Source organism: Equus asinus, chromosome 10 (assembly GCF_041296235.1).
Source record: "Equus asinus isolate D_3611 breed Donkey chromosome 10, EquAss-T2T_v2, whole genome shotgun sequence".
Lineage (NCBI taxonomy): Eukaryota > Metazoa > Chordata > Mammalia > Perissodactyla > Equidae > Equus > Equus asinus.
The window spans coordinates 80,680,520-80,699,680 of NC_091799.1; the positions used below are offsets into that span (position 1 = coordinate 80,680,520).

The following is a 19,161-nucleotide window of genomic DNA, read 5'->3' on the forward strand; positions in this document are numbered from 1 at the left end:
ATTCTGATATATGCTACAACATGGATGAACCTTGAAGACATTTTACTAAATGAAGTAAGCCAGACACAAAAGGACAAATATTGCGTGAATCCACTGATATGAGGTACCTATAACAGACAAATTCATAGAGGCAGAAAGCAGAACAGAGGTCACCAGGGGCTGGGAGGAAGGGGAACGGAGAGTTATTATTCAATGGGTACTGCATTTCAGTTTGGGATGATGAGGAAGTTCTGGAGATGGATGATGGCGATGGCTGCGCAACAATGTAAATGGACTGAATGCCACTGAACTGTACATTTAAAAGTGTTACAATGGTAAATTTTATGTTATGTATGTTTTGCCACAATAAAAAAGTCGTATTTCAATTAAATACACAGCTTCAAATATAATCATATTATACTTTCCATTAATAAAGTATTTATACCGCTAAAGGTTACTTTATACAGATATGGAAGTTTAGACATTAATAAGCTCAGGCATAGAAATATTTTAAGATCAGAATTATTGAAATGGCATTGGCTTCTATGGTGAAGTAAATGATTAACAACTTATTTATTGTCCAAAACTTACTGTTGCAGTTACTGGATTAATATTCTATTATCTGAATATTAAGAATTTTGTTAAGATGCAATGTCAAAAAAAGTCAGTGCATGTAAGTAGACTGATACCAAAAATATCCCTGTGCTTTAGAAAAAAATATACTGATAATATCTTGTTTAGTAAAGTACATAGAGAGATTAACATGAGTTATTTTGACTGATAGTAAAAATTAATAAAATCAACATACATACGTAATTATTGTATCCAGTTGCAACTAAAAGACACTTAAAATTTTAAAGCAAAAGCACCTTAAAAGTTCTATATCAATACCTCTGGAACTTTAAAATTTTATGTATTTTTTTCATTAGAATAAAAATGGTTTAGTATAGTCATATTCTCTATATTAATTTTGATGAAGAGGATTTATAGAGTAATAAAAGGCAGACTAGTCTATGCCTCTGAGAAATATTACAATCAAACTAAATACATATAGGAAATCCTCCACTTACTAATAAGTAGTGCTCTGTAAATTGATTTTTAAGTCACCTATTTGACATAGAAGCAATACTTATACGGGCTGAAAAGAAGGCTCTAATTTGCCTCTAGGACAGTGGTCACCACCTGGTTGCTTTCATGCTGGCTCCAGCCAGTGCTACTGAGGCTGTCTCCACAGTTTCTCCCAATGAGAGCATCCACAGAACTGGGATGTAAGCAATGCGTTTCCCACACTCTTCCTTCCAGGCTCTTCCAGGCTGGTGTCACGGGATCTTTGGTGGTCCTTGACTTGCAGCCGCCTAACTCTGCCTTTATTGTCAAGTGGTGGTCTCCCTGTGTGTCTCTCCTCCATTTCTTATGAGGATATGAGTCATATTTAAATTAAGGTCCCAGCCCACCCCAGCATGACCTCATCTAACTAATCACGTCTGCGATGACTGTTTCCGAATAAGGGTACATTCTGAGGCAGTCAGGGTTAGGACTTTAACATGCCTTTTTTGGACACAGTTCAACTCAGATATAAGCATCTACATATGGCCTTTTTACATTTAGTTTTTACATTTACTTTCAGCTTTTCCTGGCTCTTGGTATGAAGAGTGATTCTTTTATTGAAATCTACCCATTTTCATATTATGTTGCAAGACTCTAAATCTTAAGTAAACCTGTTCTGGCTGGTTTTTCTGACATTGCTCTGGCAAGGGCAAGAGAAGGTGCCATTGTGTTACTGACAGTTATGGATAGAAGTCTCCACTTGGCCTTCCTTGCCACCCAAGGGGAGAGGATCCTTGTTACTGCTGGGAGGAGGTGGCAATTTGGGCTTCCCTCATGTCTGCACTGCTGTGAGTGTGACCTTGTGACTTCTCGGCTATGGTGCAAGTCCTAACCCTTCGGTGGGCCTCCTCTGACACTACTCCAGGGGGGAGGGGAGGAGTGCCCATCACTGCCAGGTGGGGTGGCAGTCCATGCTTCCTATTTGGTCTTCTCAGACACCACCCTGGTGGGTGTGCTGGGGTCCCTTGTTACAGCCTCATGAGGGTAGGAGACAAGGCTCCCTACTTGGTTTTTGACGGCACAGGTGGGAGCGGGACCACATTGCTTTCTGTGGTGTTTGCATGGAGTAGAGTGGTTATTGCCAGAAAGTGTTCCATCGTGCTAGGCTGCTCCTTTGGCTAGACAGGGCAGGCTTCTGTTGGGGTTATTATTGCTTTTCTGCACCGTTGGCATTTCTATGTTGCCAGAATATTCAGCTCCAATCTGGGATATATGAGGCCAAAAGAAAACCCAGGAAGCTTACCACTGTGTCGTTCCTCAGGTCCTGAGGTCACTCGCCAGGCTCACTTCTCTCCGCCTTTCAGTCTCTGTTAGTTTCACACATAACGTCCAGGGCTTTTAGCTGTACTTAGTGGGAATAGGGAAGAGGGCATCTACCCTGTTTTCCCAGAGCAGAATGAAGTTTGTCGTTATGTCTTAATTTTAAATTGTGGGCTTTTCTGTGTTTAAAGAAATCAACCTGCTTTATACTATACTTTTTTCCCCTTTGAATTATCATAGTTTATGTGTTTTATATTTAAATCTCCTACTTGTACCCTTTTGTAATTTAAATCTATTTTTACCATTATAATGCTTTGTAGTATTTTTCCTTTTTAACCTTTTTATAGTTTAACTTCCTCATAATTTTTTCTTATAATTTCTGAACTTTTGAATTTATATTAATCTGAAAGTATTTTTAAATATTTACTCCTTAATTTCTTTCAATTTTCAGTGTTATTTTCTTTTTCTCAATCTTGTAGCTTATTAGTTTTATCTTCAAAATGTCCTCACCATTATGTTATTTCATTTAGCAGTTTTTATACGGCAGTGGGTCAGAAACATGGCTATGGCCCTTATCGTGTCTAAGGTGACGGGATGCTCTCCGCCTCTTCTGTCTGACCCTGCAGGTCATCTTTTCACTGTTGGTTCTCAAGAAGATCTCAGTCTGGGTAACTTGAAAAGTATACAGATTTAGCCGGATTGCTTTATCCTTGTCCTTGTGGAATTACCATCACTCAGATCTATTATTGTGTCATTCCCCTTCAGCTCTTAGCAAAGGACATAATGAAAAACAGGTCTATGAAGCCAGATGCTCCATTTGCTTAAAAGATGTTGCTGAGGATATTCTCCACTAGATCCGCTACACCTATCAGTGTATGTTAGGTGAGGCCACATGAGAAAACTATTATTCTAAACTGAGTACCAAGAAAACATTTGTATTTTGTAAAGAACTAGAATGAAAAATGGAAATCATGTGACAGATTGTGTTTCCCTTTTTGCTTTGGCCACCAGGTAGCTCAGATAAAACCTGTAGCTCAGTTGCAGTAACTAGCAAATCTACTGCTGCCTGTATAACTGTGCTTCAAATCATCCCTTGTTCTTAACTTTCGACTGTAATTTGGATTTTCCTTTGTTCTTATTTTGGCATATTCTTCATATTTTTGTATTATTGAATATTTCCTTACAAATATGATTCCTTTTAGAAACAAGGTACAATGAAAATAAATAGATTTGATGATTAGTAAAATAATCTTTAAAGAATTTTAGGAAGTTCCAAGTATTTCAAATAAATTATCATAGCTGCCTTTGTAAATTATAGAGAATTTAGACACAAAGTTTAAACGTTAAAATACATACAAATTCCTCTTAAGTAAGGCTGGTCAGTGGGTGAATTAAGTCAGGAATCAAAGTATCCTGGCCCCCACTTCTTTTCATGAAGCATTTTTTCTCTCTTTACTTATCAATAAATTGTAGACACTTCACAATTTTATTCTTTCTTATTCTCTGAGGTGTCTCTAGCCTATTAATTATAAAAGACAATACTTACTTATTTGTCAACATTCGATAGTCTGCCACTTTAGTGGACAAATCAAGTATTTGATCCAAAATTTCGGCACACATTGAATAATGCTTTTGGTAACGAGCTTGAGCTCTTTCCACAGCAATCTGTTCATGAACTTCCTTCTCTCTGAGGGCTTGTTCTTCAAAATCAATCTTGGCTAGTTTTGCCAAAGCCTAAGAAGGCAAAGACATATCGTAAGTTACCATCATTGGTAGATTCAAATGAAAATAATGCTATTTCAATAGTCAAAAAAATCTCTAAATATAATGAAACCTCTTTTTACACCAGGAAAAAATTAATCATGAAAGAACACTTTCTCCTTAATACATTAAGTACTGAGAATGAAGGCCAAGACAATATTGGAAATATTCCACCCTTAGCTTATCAGTGAAACATAGTACAGACAAAAGTGGCCTAACCAGGGAACCAATGTAGATTAATAATAAATTGGATCTTAAGTGTTTAAAAAGAAGTCCTGATTTCACAGGTTGCAAATAATCAGTCGAAGATCACAGAGGAACAGGCAAGTCTGTGTCAGACCCCAAGCAGGCTGGCCCCTTCGTACCCATCTCAGGAGCTGTAACGAGACACAGCTGCTCCGGCCAATGCCCTTTGTCTCTTCCTGGGAGAGTTCTAGCACAGGGATTCATATTTAGAAAATATTTTGGAAATTCCCTGATTATACTGGCTTGAGAATATCACATAATTGCCTACAAATGTTAAATGTGTTTAGATAACACCAAAACCATTTGCTCTTACAGCCTTAATAAATTGACAAAATTCATTCACAGAAACATCTATTTCTGCAGAAAGTAATGGAATACTTGTCCTCACTCTCAGCTTGGTTTGCGCTATTTTTTTGTTTAGGGAAATCTTTTCTCCCCACAAAATGCAAAGATCATACCCAGCCCAGTCAAGCTGAGAGTAAAACAATTCTCAACTAGTGAGATTCCAACGATCAAATGCAGTTTTTCAAATAGCTCTACCAGCTCCTCAAGAAATTCTACAATGTGCTAACCTGCTCCAGAAACAAGACTTGTCTCCTGTATCGGAACCCAGCGAGTGTAAAAGGGAGGTAAACTTGGGTCTTGGAGGAGGTGCGGTCGAATTCCAGCCCCTGCCTGTATACAGAAGTCTAGTACTAGCTGTGAGACTTTGGGCGAGTCCGAGCCTCCCCCCACCTCCAGTTCCTCAACATGAAGCCGGGATATTAACAAGGCATGACATTCACAGGAAAATTAACCGACCATGTTGTCAGAGCAAATATTTCTTACCGTGATACTATTCATGAATGATTAAGTGCACGACAACGGACCACTCATCTACTGAACCAAATGGCAGGTTGGTTGGTTTGTTCTATTGCTGTTTTATTGTGTTTGTTTATTTTTATTGGGAAAGGGTTGGGCTGTGTGACCTCTAAAGTCAATTCTGTACACTTGGCAAGTTTGGAAATTACACCAGAATTTGTCATTGTTATACTGCCTTGTAGGCTCTGTTTTCAGGGAGAAAGCATACAAATTAAGTCCAAAGTTTTATGGCCTGCTTCATGAAGTGGGCAGAGTTCAGTGGAAAGAAGAATCTGAGAGAATCGGAGGAGTTAGATGAGAATTTATGGAGAGAGTGACACTAAAATGGGTGGTGAGGTAGGTTTACCACAGAATGCCTGTAAAGCATGTGGAAACATTGAGCATATATGATGGGACCAAAACCTCAAAGGGAACAATGGAATGTCCCTAGCAGGAACAGAGCTTTCCCCCTCAGTGCTACTGTCGCGTCTGCCTCCCTCTCTCCCTTCCTCCTTCCATGCCTTTCTTCCTTCTTTCTAGCTCTCTAGTCATCTACCTCTACCCCCCAACCCTGTGCTAAACCCACCACAACTTCCTGTCCCATTACAGCAGAGTGAGTTGTAGCCCTAAAAAAAGAAAGTAGGAAAAGGAAAAAGGAAGTCTGTGGGAGATAGTACATCTCAGGGTTTACGAGCCTGGGCTCTGGAGTCTGTTAGAGCTGGCTGTGGCCCTGCTACACTACTGACAAGCTGCAGGACTCTGAGCTTCTAAGCTTCGTCTTCCTTATGTGCACCATGTAGATAAGGATAGTGTCCACTTTAAATGCCCATTGTGAGAATTATATATGCATGCAATGAACATCGGTCAATGCTTGACTCAAAGTAGCTGCTCAGAAAATGTTAAATATTATTGTAATTAATTATTATTATTAATAACAGCAGTTGGCACAGAAATTTGAAATCAGGAATGGTCTTGGTATAGAATAGATACCCAATTTCCTTAAAGGAAAAGATTAGCAGATTTAATCTGAGGGCAAACAAAAACTCCTTATGGTGAAAAACACAAAGTTCTTTCTCTCTGTCCCTTCTCCTTCTCTCTCTCTCTCTCTTTCTTTCCTTTTTTAAATGTGCCAGACATTGGTTAAGCCCTGGGGATAGAGTAGTGAGCAGAAGCAAACATGGTTCCTGTCCTCATACAGCTTATATCCAGTTGGAGAGGCAGTCAAAAAGCCATATAAATAAATGTATAATTACACACTCTGATAAGTGTCACTAGGGAAAGACTGTGGTGTGGGGTACCCAACAGGTGGTTTGACCTAGGCAAGAGGTGGCATGTTCACGAAGCTCTGAAAGATGAGTATTAACCGGGGAAAGGTGCTTGGGAAGAGAGGGAAAGGTAGAAGAAATGACTTGTTCCAGGATCTGAGAGCAGGCCAGTGTGGCCAAAGTCCAGCGGATAGAGGGGAACAAGATGTGAGCAGAGGTCTGGTCAGTGGAAAGCCATGGATGAGCTTTTGAGTATGAGGGCAGTGTTCAAATCCGAGAGTCAAGAAGATTCCTCTGGCTGTAGAGAGTGGTTTGACAAGTGACAAATATGTGACGTTAGGGCTGGCCCAGTTGCTCAATGGTTAAGTTTGTACATTCCACTTCAGCAGCCCGGGGTTTGGGGATCCCAGGTGTGGACATGGCACTGCTTGGCAAGCCATGCTGTGGTAGGCGTCCCACATACAAAGTGGAGGAAGATGGGCATGGATGTTAGCTCAGGGCCAGTCTTCCTCAACAAAAAGAGGAGGATTGGCAGCAGATGTGAGCTCAGGGCTAATCTTCCTCAAAAAAAAAAAAATCTTATGTTGACAGCTACACGTGAGCTGGGATAGCTGAGGTCTCCGAAAACATGGAGCTTTTGTCTGATGACTGCAGTGTTTCCTTGATGACTTGGCCCTGTGACCTGGGGCACTGTGCATCTCTGTAGGCAAAGATGGTCTGTTGGAGTTCAGCCTAGGTTGTTTCAAAGAACATAAAGAATGGTATGCTCTTGTACATTCCAATTGTGGTTGCCAATTCATAGCCACTAAAAATAGATGAAAGAGATCATTGCAGTAGTAATCATAGAGACTGGGGTGGTGATGTTGACATGGAGAAAAATGGACAAATTGCAGAGATATTTAGTACATGAAGTCAGTAGCATATCATATATCACGTATCACTCATATCACATACCATATAAGTGATATGGGGGAGTGAAGGTGAAGCAGGCTCCAAGTGGGCCCTGCGGTGTTGAACATGTACAACTGAATAAATGGTAATGTCATTTGTTGAAAAATGGAACCTTGAAAAAGACCAGTTTAGTGGTAAAGGTCGTAAGTTCAGCTTTAGTTGAATTTGAGGTGTCTCTGAGATATATGAGTAAAGATGTCAAGAAGGCAGTTGAGCACAGTATCTACACCTCAGAGGGCAGAGGCATCAATTCATGAGTCCTCTGCCTATCGCAGTTTTCCACCGCCATGGTTGTGGAAGAGACTATCTGAGGAAATAACACAGAAGAGAAAAGACAGAGGCATAGGACTAAGCTTTAAGGAATGCTGACATTAAATGCTTCAGCATCAGAGGAGAATGAGCTTACAAAGAAGGCTGAGAAGGAGCAAGAAAGCAGGAGGAGAACCGGGAGAGCGTTTTCCACAGCAGCACTCAATAGAAAGTGACCACATACTGGCAAATTAATAATTAATATTAATAACATGAAGTATTATTAATAAGCTGTGAGGACCAGTAACAAACTTCAAAAATATTAATAAATTTAAGAGTACTTCCAGAATTCTCCCACCACAAACAATAAGAAAAATACCAGCACGGTAACAATTAAAGAAAAGCAACAATTTAAAAACCTCCTTTTTCACAAAAATGAAGCAGTAGAATGATAATGCTGTGCGGAATCAAAGGTATTTTGTTTGTTTAGTGAATGACACTTAAAAAGTAGGTGACAGTGTTCATTTGACAGATTTATTTGGCTCGTACTTATGCAGCTGCACTGTTGATGCAGGAGGTGATAAAGCCAAGGTTTGTGGAGGCAAACTGTGAAATCAAGTCATCTCTAAGGGACGGTGCCAGGGAAGCAGATACCTCAGCTTTAGGAAAAGGTAATCACATGAGAGGAAGGGATGGAATTTTTTCCAGGTGCTTCAGAACCTCACAGTTCTGGTCTCTGAGGCTGGCCTGCGTGTCCCAATCCTCTGAAGTCAGCTGAAGCTCAGTTAAAGAAAGAATAGGTAATGCACATCACAGTGGGACCAGTCCTGCTATAAACACTTTACTATTCTGCACTTTAATTGGGCTTGTACACATATTTTTCAAATAGGCACTCAGAAAAGTTAGCTAAACACATCATTTCTAATGTAATCAAACGCCACTCAATCCATTCACATTTACTCTTGTCAACAAAGATGGATGAAACAATTATCTAGATATTTTAGCTCTTGAAGAAGACACTTGAAATCAGCGTGCGTGCAGCTCAGATTCATGGGGGTACGGCTCCTCGCCCCTACGCCTAACATTTCAGCTACGGCTGTTCTACAAAGGCAAAAGCACCATTTTCCTGACTCTGGAGAATACAGTACCTTCCAAATGATATTTCTAAATATTTGCATAATTTTTACAAAAGCTGAATTTCATTTTCATGGAACATCACAATGAAAACCATGAAGCTGATAAATAGAGCATTGCCTTCCTATCTTCTGAAAGGTTTTCTCTTCTGCTTAGCCTGGTTTTATGAATATTTATCACAGCAAAGACAGGCTATATAAAATGCCATTCACATGAGCTTTGTATTTCTTCAACCAAATCTGGACTAATGGATTGAATAAATTTGAAATATCCCCCAAAGGAAAGAGACAAAAAGTAATCCATATAACCTATTGATAAAATAAATCTATTTTGGTTATTAGATCCCATAAAGACAATGAAAATATTAATTTATTAAATAATTAAAAGATAGGATATTTTGATTTTCAGAGCTATAAAAGGCCCTAGACACAATGACATCATAGTAGCTAAGAGCATACCTAGCAGCCAGATCTTGGTTTCTGTATACCATTCTCAAACACAGTGAACCAGAGTACCCTAGATAAATGCTTTATTGTAGCTCTGAAAAGGAATAGTACAACATGGGCCTGGGAAATCTTGTTTTATCAGCAAGCAAGGAATTATTTATTAAAGACTAATGGTATCTTGTTAAAAAAAGGCAGCTTAAAAGTGCTCTCACTGCCTGAGGATATTCACCTGGAATAAACAATACCAATATCATTCTAGTAAACTTAGTGGACTTTAAAAAAAAGAAAGTCCTTCATCCATCTAGAAAAAAAGAGTAACGACTCAAGGAAATAAAAATTAGTTTATCATATTAATCTTTTTGATAGCAGTACTTTATACCTGAAGAAAATGGAATAATGTATTTAAGATATTCAAGGAAAGAAAATGTGAAGTAAGGATTTTATATACAGCAAAACTGATCATCAAGTATAACAGGCACATACTGTTACCAATTTACAGGAACTCAAGGAATATTGCTCCCATGAGCCCTTCTTGAGGAATCTACTGGAGAATGAGTTCCAGACAACCAAAATGACCAGAGAGACGTGGACATAAGGACTAGAGGTGAGCATTAAGTATTTGTAGAATCAACACTAAAGGGAGAGAGTATGGTATGCAGATGCTAATGTGCTGTCAACGTAGTATACAAAAATAAAAACGGGAGATAGCAGAGAGGTCCTATTAAAAATTAACTCTTACTGGGGCCGGCCTGGTAGCTTAGTGGTTAAGTTCGTGTGCTCTGCTTCAGTGGCCCGGGGTTCGCAGGTTCGGATCCTGGGCACAGACCTACACACCACTTATCAAGTCATGCTGTGGCGGTAATCCACAAATAAAACAGAGGCAGACTGGCACAGATGTTAGCTCAGGGCTAATCTTCCTCACAAAAAACAAAAATGTAGCTTATCAAGTGATCAACAACTAAATATACCTTCATTTACCTTGACTTGGTAGAAAGGATCAAAAGTAACCTTAGAAAGATTTTTAAGGGAGATATTGTTTACCGCTTCTCGATCAAGAGCATCCTGGAAATCTTTAAGTCGTCTTTCCTCATATTGTTTTTCTCTGAAAATTCTGTTTTGCCACAAAACTTCCTTTTCATGCCGAACGTGCATGAGCTGCACGGCGATCCTGCGCTCCTGCTGGGACTGCCGCATCAGCCGGTTAATCAGCTGCTCCTCCCGATAAGCCTCCTGAGAACACCATTGGAAGAGCCAATTATTTGCCAAGGTGATGTCCAAATTTCCCATTGGGCTAAGAAGCCTATACATAAATAACGTGTAAAAGGCATAGTATTTATCTACATCAATTTCTGCCATTTGATTTAAATTTGAACATGTCAAGAATTGGGTTATAAAAATGAAAATTTCCAACCAAGGTTGTATAATTTTGGTATCTAGAAGCATTATGGTCTTGCAACTCACATTTATTTTAAATGAATTATTACTTCTTTTGAAATCCGATCACAAATAAATCAGGTGATTGTTTTCAAGGTTTTATAAACAAGGGATATAATTCTACACTTATAAGGATGTTTTTATAAATTTGGAATTGTGCTATACATACTCTTAACATAAATACTAGCTGTAAAAACAAATGGAGAGGGGGCTGGCCCAGCGGCATAGTGGTTGGGTTTCTGTGCTCTGCTTTGGCAGCCTAGAGTTCACGCGTTTGGATCCCGGTCATGGATCTATACGCCACTCATCAGGCCATGCTGTGGTGGCATCCCACATAAAATAGAGGAAGACTGGCACAGATGTTAGTTCAGGAACAATCTTCCTCACAACAATAAAAATAAGAATAAAAATTTTAAAAATGAATGGAGATGTTGTCTGACTGAAGATGGCAGATCTGATTGGTTTCCAGCAGGGACATCTCAATACCTGGGTGAGGAAAAGCTGACAGAACGGGAGGACTGGAGAAGAGGCTAAGGAGAAATGACCTATTGCTTATCTTAGAAAATCTGAGTGGTTATAATCCAAAAGAGAAACTAAATGCAGTCTCTTGGCTTTCTTGGCTATTTTAAGACAATCGAAGAGGAGACAGTAGGTGAGCAGTAGAAAGTATTAAACTGGGAATCAGAGGCCTTGACCCCTGCAGCCTCAGTGGTACCATTTATTGGTGTGTGGCCATGGGCAAGTAACTCACAATTTCAGGACCTATTTCTTGACAGATAAAATGAGGGGTTTAGGTGGAAGATGATCACCAGAGCCCCTTCAAGCTCTCTCCCCCTGTCTAAACAGAGACATCCTGTGGAAGGTGATGGTAATTACAGTTCTCAAGAGGAAAGACAGAAGAAGACTGAAACACTGGAGTTGTCTATTTAACACTCAACAATCAATTACTTAGCAAGAAAATCTAGCATCATCAATGACACTGTTTCAAATCATCTCTCCCACTATGAGATTACGGGAGAAATACTATCTATTTTTTCTGCAATCAAGATATAAATAACAATAACACTCTATGGTAACTGCCAAAACCTGAACCTGGAAATTACATTAAAATGTAGATTAAATCAAAGTTCAACTGAAAATAAATAAGAATTTTTTCTGTTTGTAACATAGATAAAAAATAAAATCATCAACAACTTTGAAACTTCATGTCTCATCTAGTTATAAAATCCTAGAAGCTTTAATGTTAATCATTTGTTTCCTTTTGAGATCCAATAATAGAGGTGAGGCAGAATGTAAAAATGGCCACAAGTTCTCCAGTTTTCTTCATCCACAGTCTTTCAATGTTATCCTGCAGATATTCACATCAAAAAGTAGACTCTATTTCTCCACTCCTTAAATATGGGGTATGAGGGTGACCATTGATTTGAATTGACTAATGCGACATGAGCAAAAAAAAAAAAACCCATAAAACAAAAACACTTGGGATATGACTTTCTTAATTCTCTTGCAAGCCCTGCCACTGCCACCACATTTTCTGGTCTGCTAGAAAATAAGAGACCATACAGAGAGAGGCACCAATCTTCCCAGCTGGACCTGATGATGCTCTCATAGGTCAGCCAGCCCCAGCCAACCTGCCAGCTGACCAAAGACGTCTGAGTGAGGCCAGCTGAGCCCAGCCCAAACATCCTACCACATTCTGGGATGGTTTGGGATACATAAGGCCCAATCACAACCATATTTTTAAAAAATATAACCTTGATTTATTATTCCAAATGAATTCTATATTTAATATAGAATATATTCTATATTTGGCTGTGTTTACAGGGGAAGGCAATTTAGTTGTCGAGATGAGATGTGGTCATTCTGACTCTCATGAAGAACAAACTGGACTGGTCCAGATGTGTTTTGATTAGTGTTTGGATGACAACACATTATGATCAAAAAGGGAAAAGGAAAAGGAAATTACTGTTGAATGGCTGAGTCCATGCTATGTAAATGAAGCTTCAGTATGAAGAGCCATCAAGTGCATTAAGACCTGCACCCAAAAGTTGAGTGGAAAGATGATTTATTTTTTTGTTCCACTGTACAAGTAGTTCATGTTTTAGAAATAGACTTTTTCCCAAAATTCCCCTGGAACGTTGGATATATTTTCTCATAGGAAGAATGATACAAGTTGTGGTTAGGTGCTTACAGCAGCCTACAGATGTCTAGTTAATGAAACTTGAAATAGATAGTTATTTTAAAATCTACTTTTTAATCATCTAATTTTCATAATTTCTAATTCTTCTAATTAAAAGAGAGACTACCACACTAAATGAGTAAAGAAATGTGAATCTGAAGAAATAACCTTTTAGCACAGAGAGATGGAAGAGTTATTCTTTCAATTTTTCACTAAAGAAGGAGTGAATCCATGGACAGTTTCACTTCTTTGTGCTTATACAAATCCTGTCTTTCCCTTCATTTAACAGATACATTGAGCAGACCAGATGTAGACAGATGAATAAAGGAAGTATCTTCAAATGGTCTTTCATATTTTAGACATGTAGATCTGTCCTATACATTCACAACTCGACGAATCACCTTCCTCCCCAAGGCTGCTCCTCTTATCATCTGCCATATCACAGCCAATGATATGTCCATCCACCCAGCTGGTCAAGCTAGACATCTGGCCTCTCAGCCCACTTTTTCACTCCCCTGTGTCTGATGAATCATTGAGTCTTATTGATTTTACCTCTAAAATAGCTCTTGAAGCCACTTCTCTCCATCCCCATTGCCACTACCCTTAAACCAGGATAATTTCTTACCTAAATTACAGCAACAGCTATAATTCGTCTTGCCCTCATGCAATCTATTCTCAAAACTAAAGCTAGAGTGATCTTTGTAAAGGCAAATCTGACCTTGTCACTCTTGTGGCCCTTTGTACTCAAGATAAAATTTCCTATTTCCCTCTATAACTTATAAGGCTCATTATGATTTGGCCTCTGGTGACTCCTGCTAAATGACATATTAGTCCACGAAAAGCGCTGAGGCTTTCCCTATGATGGAAACACACTTTACCTTCTACCACTTCAGCCTCTGTTGGAAACTAACCCTTAACCCCACCTCATCACAATCATCTCCACCTTCAATTAGCTAACTCTGAACCCCTCCTCATGCTTCTGTGTTATCATCCTCTAGAAAACTTCTCTGAACTAAGCCAGGGCTGGACTTCCTTCCCATGTGTCACCTGTCCCGCCCAATACCTTCACTGCCCCTTCACACTCTACTGTAGTTGCTTGTCTATAGATCTTCCTCCAAACAGTAAGTCTGTGAGAGCAGGTTTCTCCCTATTCTTGTTCACTGCTGTATCCTGGACCTAGGACAGGTATCCAGAGCATAGAAGAGGTTCAGTAAATATGTGATCAATGTAAGAGTTCATCAGTTATTCTCAAACTATAGCTGCATCAAAACACTTAGAGGGCCTGTTAACATAGATGGCTGGACCCCAGCCCAGAGCTGTGATTTGAATTTCTGATTCAGCAGGTCTGAAGTGGGGCCCAACTATTCACATTCCTAAAAGTTTCTAGGTGATGCTGATGCTCTTGGTCCAGGAACCACACTTCGAGAACCGCTGGAATAGACTAATGAACAAACTGAGAGGGCTAACAACTTTTCCATGTTATTCTCATTAAGAAGTCCCTTTTTGATAATCTCAATAGATGCAGGAAAAACATTTGAAAAATTCAGTATTCTTTCATGATAAAAATTCTCAACAAATTAGGTATAGAAGGAATGCAACTCAGCATAATAAAGGCCATATATGACAAACCCACAGCTAATATCATACTCAACGGTATGATGTTAAAAGCTTTCATCTTTTGACCACTCTTCTAAAATCAGGAATAAGACAAGGATGATCACTCTTACCTCTCCTATTCAACACAGTACTGGAAGTCTCAGCCAGAATAACTGGCAAGAAAAAGAAAGGAAAGGCATCCAAATCAGAAAAGAAGTAGTAAAATTGTCTCTGTAGATGACATGATCTTATATACAGAAAACTCTAAAAACTATTAGAACTAAAAACCAAATTCAGTAAAGTTGCAGGACACAAAATCAACATATAAAATCAGTTGTGTCCCTATACACTTAACAATGAACTACCTGAAAAAAAATTAAGAAAATAATTCCATTTATAACACATCAAAAATAAAAAAATATTTAGGAATAAATTCAGCCAAGGAAGTAAAAGATCTGTCCACTGAAAACTATAAAATACTGATGAAAGGAACTGAAGAATACATAAATAAAAGGAAAGATACCCCACATTCATGGATTGGAAGAATTAAAATGTCCATAATATCTAAACTGATCTACATTTTCAATGCAATCCCTATCAAAATTCCAATGGCATTTTTCACAGAAATAGAAAAACAATCCTAAAATTCATATGGAAACACAAAAGACTTCGAAAGCAATCTTGAGCAAGAAGAACAGAACTGTAGGCATCACACTTTCTGATTTCAAAATATATTACAAAGCTCAAGTATTCACAACAGTATAGTACTGGCATAAGAATAGACATATAGACCAATGGAACAGAAAAGAGAGCCCAGAAATAAATCCACACATGTATAGTCAACTGATCTTCAACAAGAGTACCATGGCTACACAATGAGGAAAGGACAGTCTCTTCAACAAATGTTGCAGGGAAAACTAGATATCCACATGCAGGAGAATGAAAATGTACCCTTATCTCACACCATATACAAAAATCAACTCAAAATGGATTAAAGAATAACACATAAGACCTGAAACTATAAAACTACTAGAAGAAAATATAGGGAAAAAAGTTTCTTGGCATTGGTCTAGGCAATGATTTTTTTTTGTATATGACCTCAACAGTACAGGCAACAAAAGCAAAAATAGACAAGTGGGATTGCATCTAACTAAAGAGCATCTGCACAGCAAAGGAGACAATGAACAGAAAGAAGAGATGACCTATAGAATGGGATAAAATATTTGCAAACCATAAATTTTAGTTAATATCCAAAATACATGAGGAACTCAAACAACTCAATACCAAAAAATCAAGTAAACCAATTAAAAAGTGGGCAAAGGACTTGAAAAGATATTTCTCAAAAGAAGAAAAACAAACAGCCAATAGGTATATGAAAAGGCACTCAACATCACTAATCATCAGGGAAATGCAAATCAAAACCATAATATGATATCACCTCATACCTATTAGAATAGCTATTATCAAAAAAAAAGAAAAAAGAAAATGTGCTGGCAAGGATGTGGAGAAAAGAGAACCCTTATATACTGTTGGTGAGAATGTAGATTGGTACAGCTAACATGGAAGAGAGAATGGTGGTTCCTCAAAAACTTAAAAATAGAACTACCATATGACCCAGCAATCCCACTTCTGGTTATATATACAAAGGAAATGAAATCCGTATCTCAAAGAGATATCTGCAACCCCATGTTCATTGCAGCGCTAGTCACAATAGTCAAGATACAGACACAACTTCAGTGTCTATTAATGGATGAATGGACAAAGAAAATGTGTTATATATACACAATGGAATATTATTCTGTCTTACAAAAGAAGGAAATCTAGTCATTTGTGACACATGGACGAACCTGGAGGCCATTATGCTAAGTGAAATAAACCAGATACAGAAGGACAAATACTGTATGATCTCACTTACATGTGGAATCTAAAAATATTGAACTTATAAAAGTAGATTTTAAGTGTTCTCACCAAACATAAAAAAAATGGCAACTATGTGAAGTGATGGATGTGTTAATTAGTTTGATTATGGTAATCATTTCACAACATATACACACATCAAAACATCATGTTGTACACCTTAAATATATACAATTTTTATTTGTCCATTATACCTCAATAAAACTGGAGAAAAAAGTTCCCTTTTACCTCCAAAAGTAACAATAGATACATATGGTCAACAGATTTTAGATTCCTTTTTGGTCAGTACTTTTTTTATTTTGGTAAAATATACATAACATAAAGTTTACCATTTCAACCATTTTTAAGCGTACAATTCAATGGTATTAAGTACACTCACAATATTTTACAACCATCACCAGATTTTAGCTTCTTTAGTAAATGTTTTATGTAGGTTTTTTTTTCTGAGTCTATCTGCTATTAAGATGTGAGGATGTGCCACTGATATTTGATTCAGAGTGGCAGATAATACAAATATACATATGTGTGTGTATAAAAGACTACATTTTGTACAATTTCCAGCACTATTATTTAACCAACATCTAAATGTATTACCTCTTGTGCTTCGTGGGCTATTAACTGATCCATTAACAGTCTCCGTCGTCTTTTCTCCCTTTGCTCTCGTGCAAAAGCATCTTCTTCAAGGCGCTTTTGGATTTTTTTAATGTAGTCATCATCCGAATAAGTGTTTAACAAATCAGCAGTTGTCTGACCTGCTGTATCTAAAGAAGTCTTGGATGCACTAAGGACAATAGTTTTTATTTAGTTTTTAAAAATAATTCAATCACATGCCACTACTTGCGATTATGAAGGAAGATGAGAGGAGAAGGCTCCCTTAAGTTCTCTGTTACTAATACAAGCATTAAAGCAAATACTAGAACTTCAGTGTGACACCCATCGCTTATCAATCGATTCCATTCGCCTCACCCCATTTCTGCTCACTATATCTTAGCATAGTCTTCTTTCTAGGTCTATCACCTACTTGTTCTTTTACTTCTTATGATCTTCACTGTACCCAGAGATTCTGGATTTCTCTCCATCTTCTTCCTGCTGGCTCTAGGCCTCTTGCCTCCACTGTTGTGAGTCAACAGTAGACACAATACCAATAACTCAAGTGTCAGGGAAGGCACACCTCTACAAGAGTCGGCCAGGTACACTAACGTCAGGACACTGAGAGTACTTCCAAGGATAGTTCCATCCACTACAACTCTCCTCTCCCCTATGCAAATGCAAGTTGCTCTATGAACTCCCACTAACTTTCTGACTGCTCAGGGCAGGGGCCCAGCTCTTACTGGAGGCCCTGCTGTGGAAAGCTGACTTGCTCATGGTGCCACACTTGCAAGCACAGGTCTGACCTAGCCTCTTGCTCAAGTCCTGGAAACCCAAATGAGAAGACCTACTTCAGGGTTCTTATCCTACCTCATGTCCAAAATTAAAGGATCAAGAAGAGTCTGGTGGTCTCACCAACAGAAAGAAAACACACTCAATTTAGTGAGAGAAATGCTGGCTTAGTACAGAATTTATACATTCATTCAAAAGTTATCTTTAAAAGTAAAAGATATATTTTTATGTGTAAGAAACAAATAATTAGTTCTCATCTGCATATCTCTTTAAAAAACAAGCAAAATACAATCATACAATGGTATAAGATATATCATAATGTTACTTGCTAAGAAATAATGAATTTTAACATGATCTTTTTTTAATGTTTTATTAACATATTTGGTTTGAAATATAACTTATAATCTTATTCAAAAGACAAGGACACATTCTTATGGAGTATAAGGACTAAACGGTCATCAATTCTCATATGGACAGAAGTACTCTTGCAAAAGCACAGTTAATTCATGTTTAATGAAATAATAATTATATATTTATAGTACAGATCATATTGTATTATAGTTCAGTATTTGTAGGTTTGCTGCTCCCAGCTGAATTCTGAGCTCTTTAGAAAAGTATCCTATTTTACTCCTCTCTGTATCTTGCCTTGTAGTCCTGACATGTAGCTGATGTCTGCTAAGTTTCAAATACTCACTAAGAAGCACTGTACAAGGATAATACAATTTTAAAAATCACACATTGAAATTTTAGTTATTTTATGAGCAGGAGTTCAATCTTCAATTGTATTCTGTCAGTGAGAGTCATTGAGCAGAAACTGTAGCTCCCAAAGCCTCAGTGAGATCAAAGACAAAGTGTGACCCTATTTATTTATTAAGATTTAGTACAATTAAGTATTGATAAAAATTGTGTGGTATAACTTTTTTAGATCACTCATCAAATTCTTACTATATTTTCACTTAAATGTGTTGTTTAAAAGCCTTTGCGTTGGATTGAGCATGAATAGCTTTCCCAACACTGTATTTAAGCTGCCAACAATATACTTAACATATTGCTTCTCCTTTATTTATCAATCAGTCTGCCCATCCATCCATTCATCTACTTGCTGTCTCATTCCAATTAAGGTCTGAAGAAAGTGACATGATATTTACTTGAATAAATATTCATTTTACTAGGGTGTGTGTTTCCTGAGGGCAATAACTATGTTTTCTTTATATCTGTTTGCTTCTCAGCCCTCCATAGAATTAGTAATTGTATGTGTATGAATTAATAGTAATAGGAACCTTGGCCAAATTTGTATATATAAAAAAAGCTGTTGGTAGGAAGAGCCTAAGGTAAATCTGTGAATCCAAATGTCAAATGACAGCAGCCAACAACCTTAGCTAAGGGAACAAATGGCAGACAGCATTTATCATTTGTC

General features: G+C 37.9%; 1 protein-coding gene across 14 annotated transcripts in view; it reads right to left on the reverse strand.

Annotated features, from left to right (window-relative positions):
• SPEF2 (sperm flagellar 2) overlaps window positions 1–19,161 on the reverse strand; it is a 177,533-nt gene that overhangs the window by 123,174 nt on the left and 35,198 nt on the right. For 10 of the 14 annotated variants that reach the window (XR_011506509.1, XR_011506510.1, XM_014831226.3 and 7 more), the window contains 3 exons: window positions 16,959–17,145; window positions 10,280–10,468; window positions 3,893–4,080 (listed from right to left, as the gene is read on the reverse strand). Coding sequence is in view for 11 of the 14 variants with exons in the window: in XM_014831226.3 (XP_014686712.3) it covers window positions 3,893–4,080; window positions 10,280–10,468; window positions 16,959–17,145 (564 nt within the window). In the remaining 3 variants the exon portion in view is untranslated. Of the gene's footprint in view, window positions 1–2,329; window positions 2,465–3,892; window positions 4,081–8,207; window positions 8,349–10,279; window positions 10,469–16,958; window positions 17,146–19,161 lie in introns of those variants that run through there. The other 4 variants (XM_070519780.1, XM_070519782.1, XM_070519784.1 and 1 more) reach the window with 3 other exon arrangements.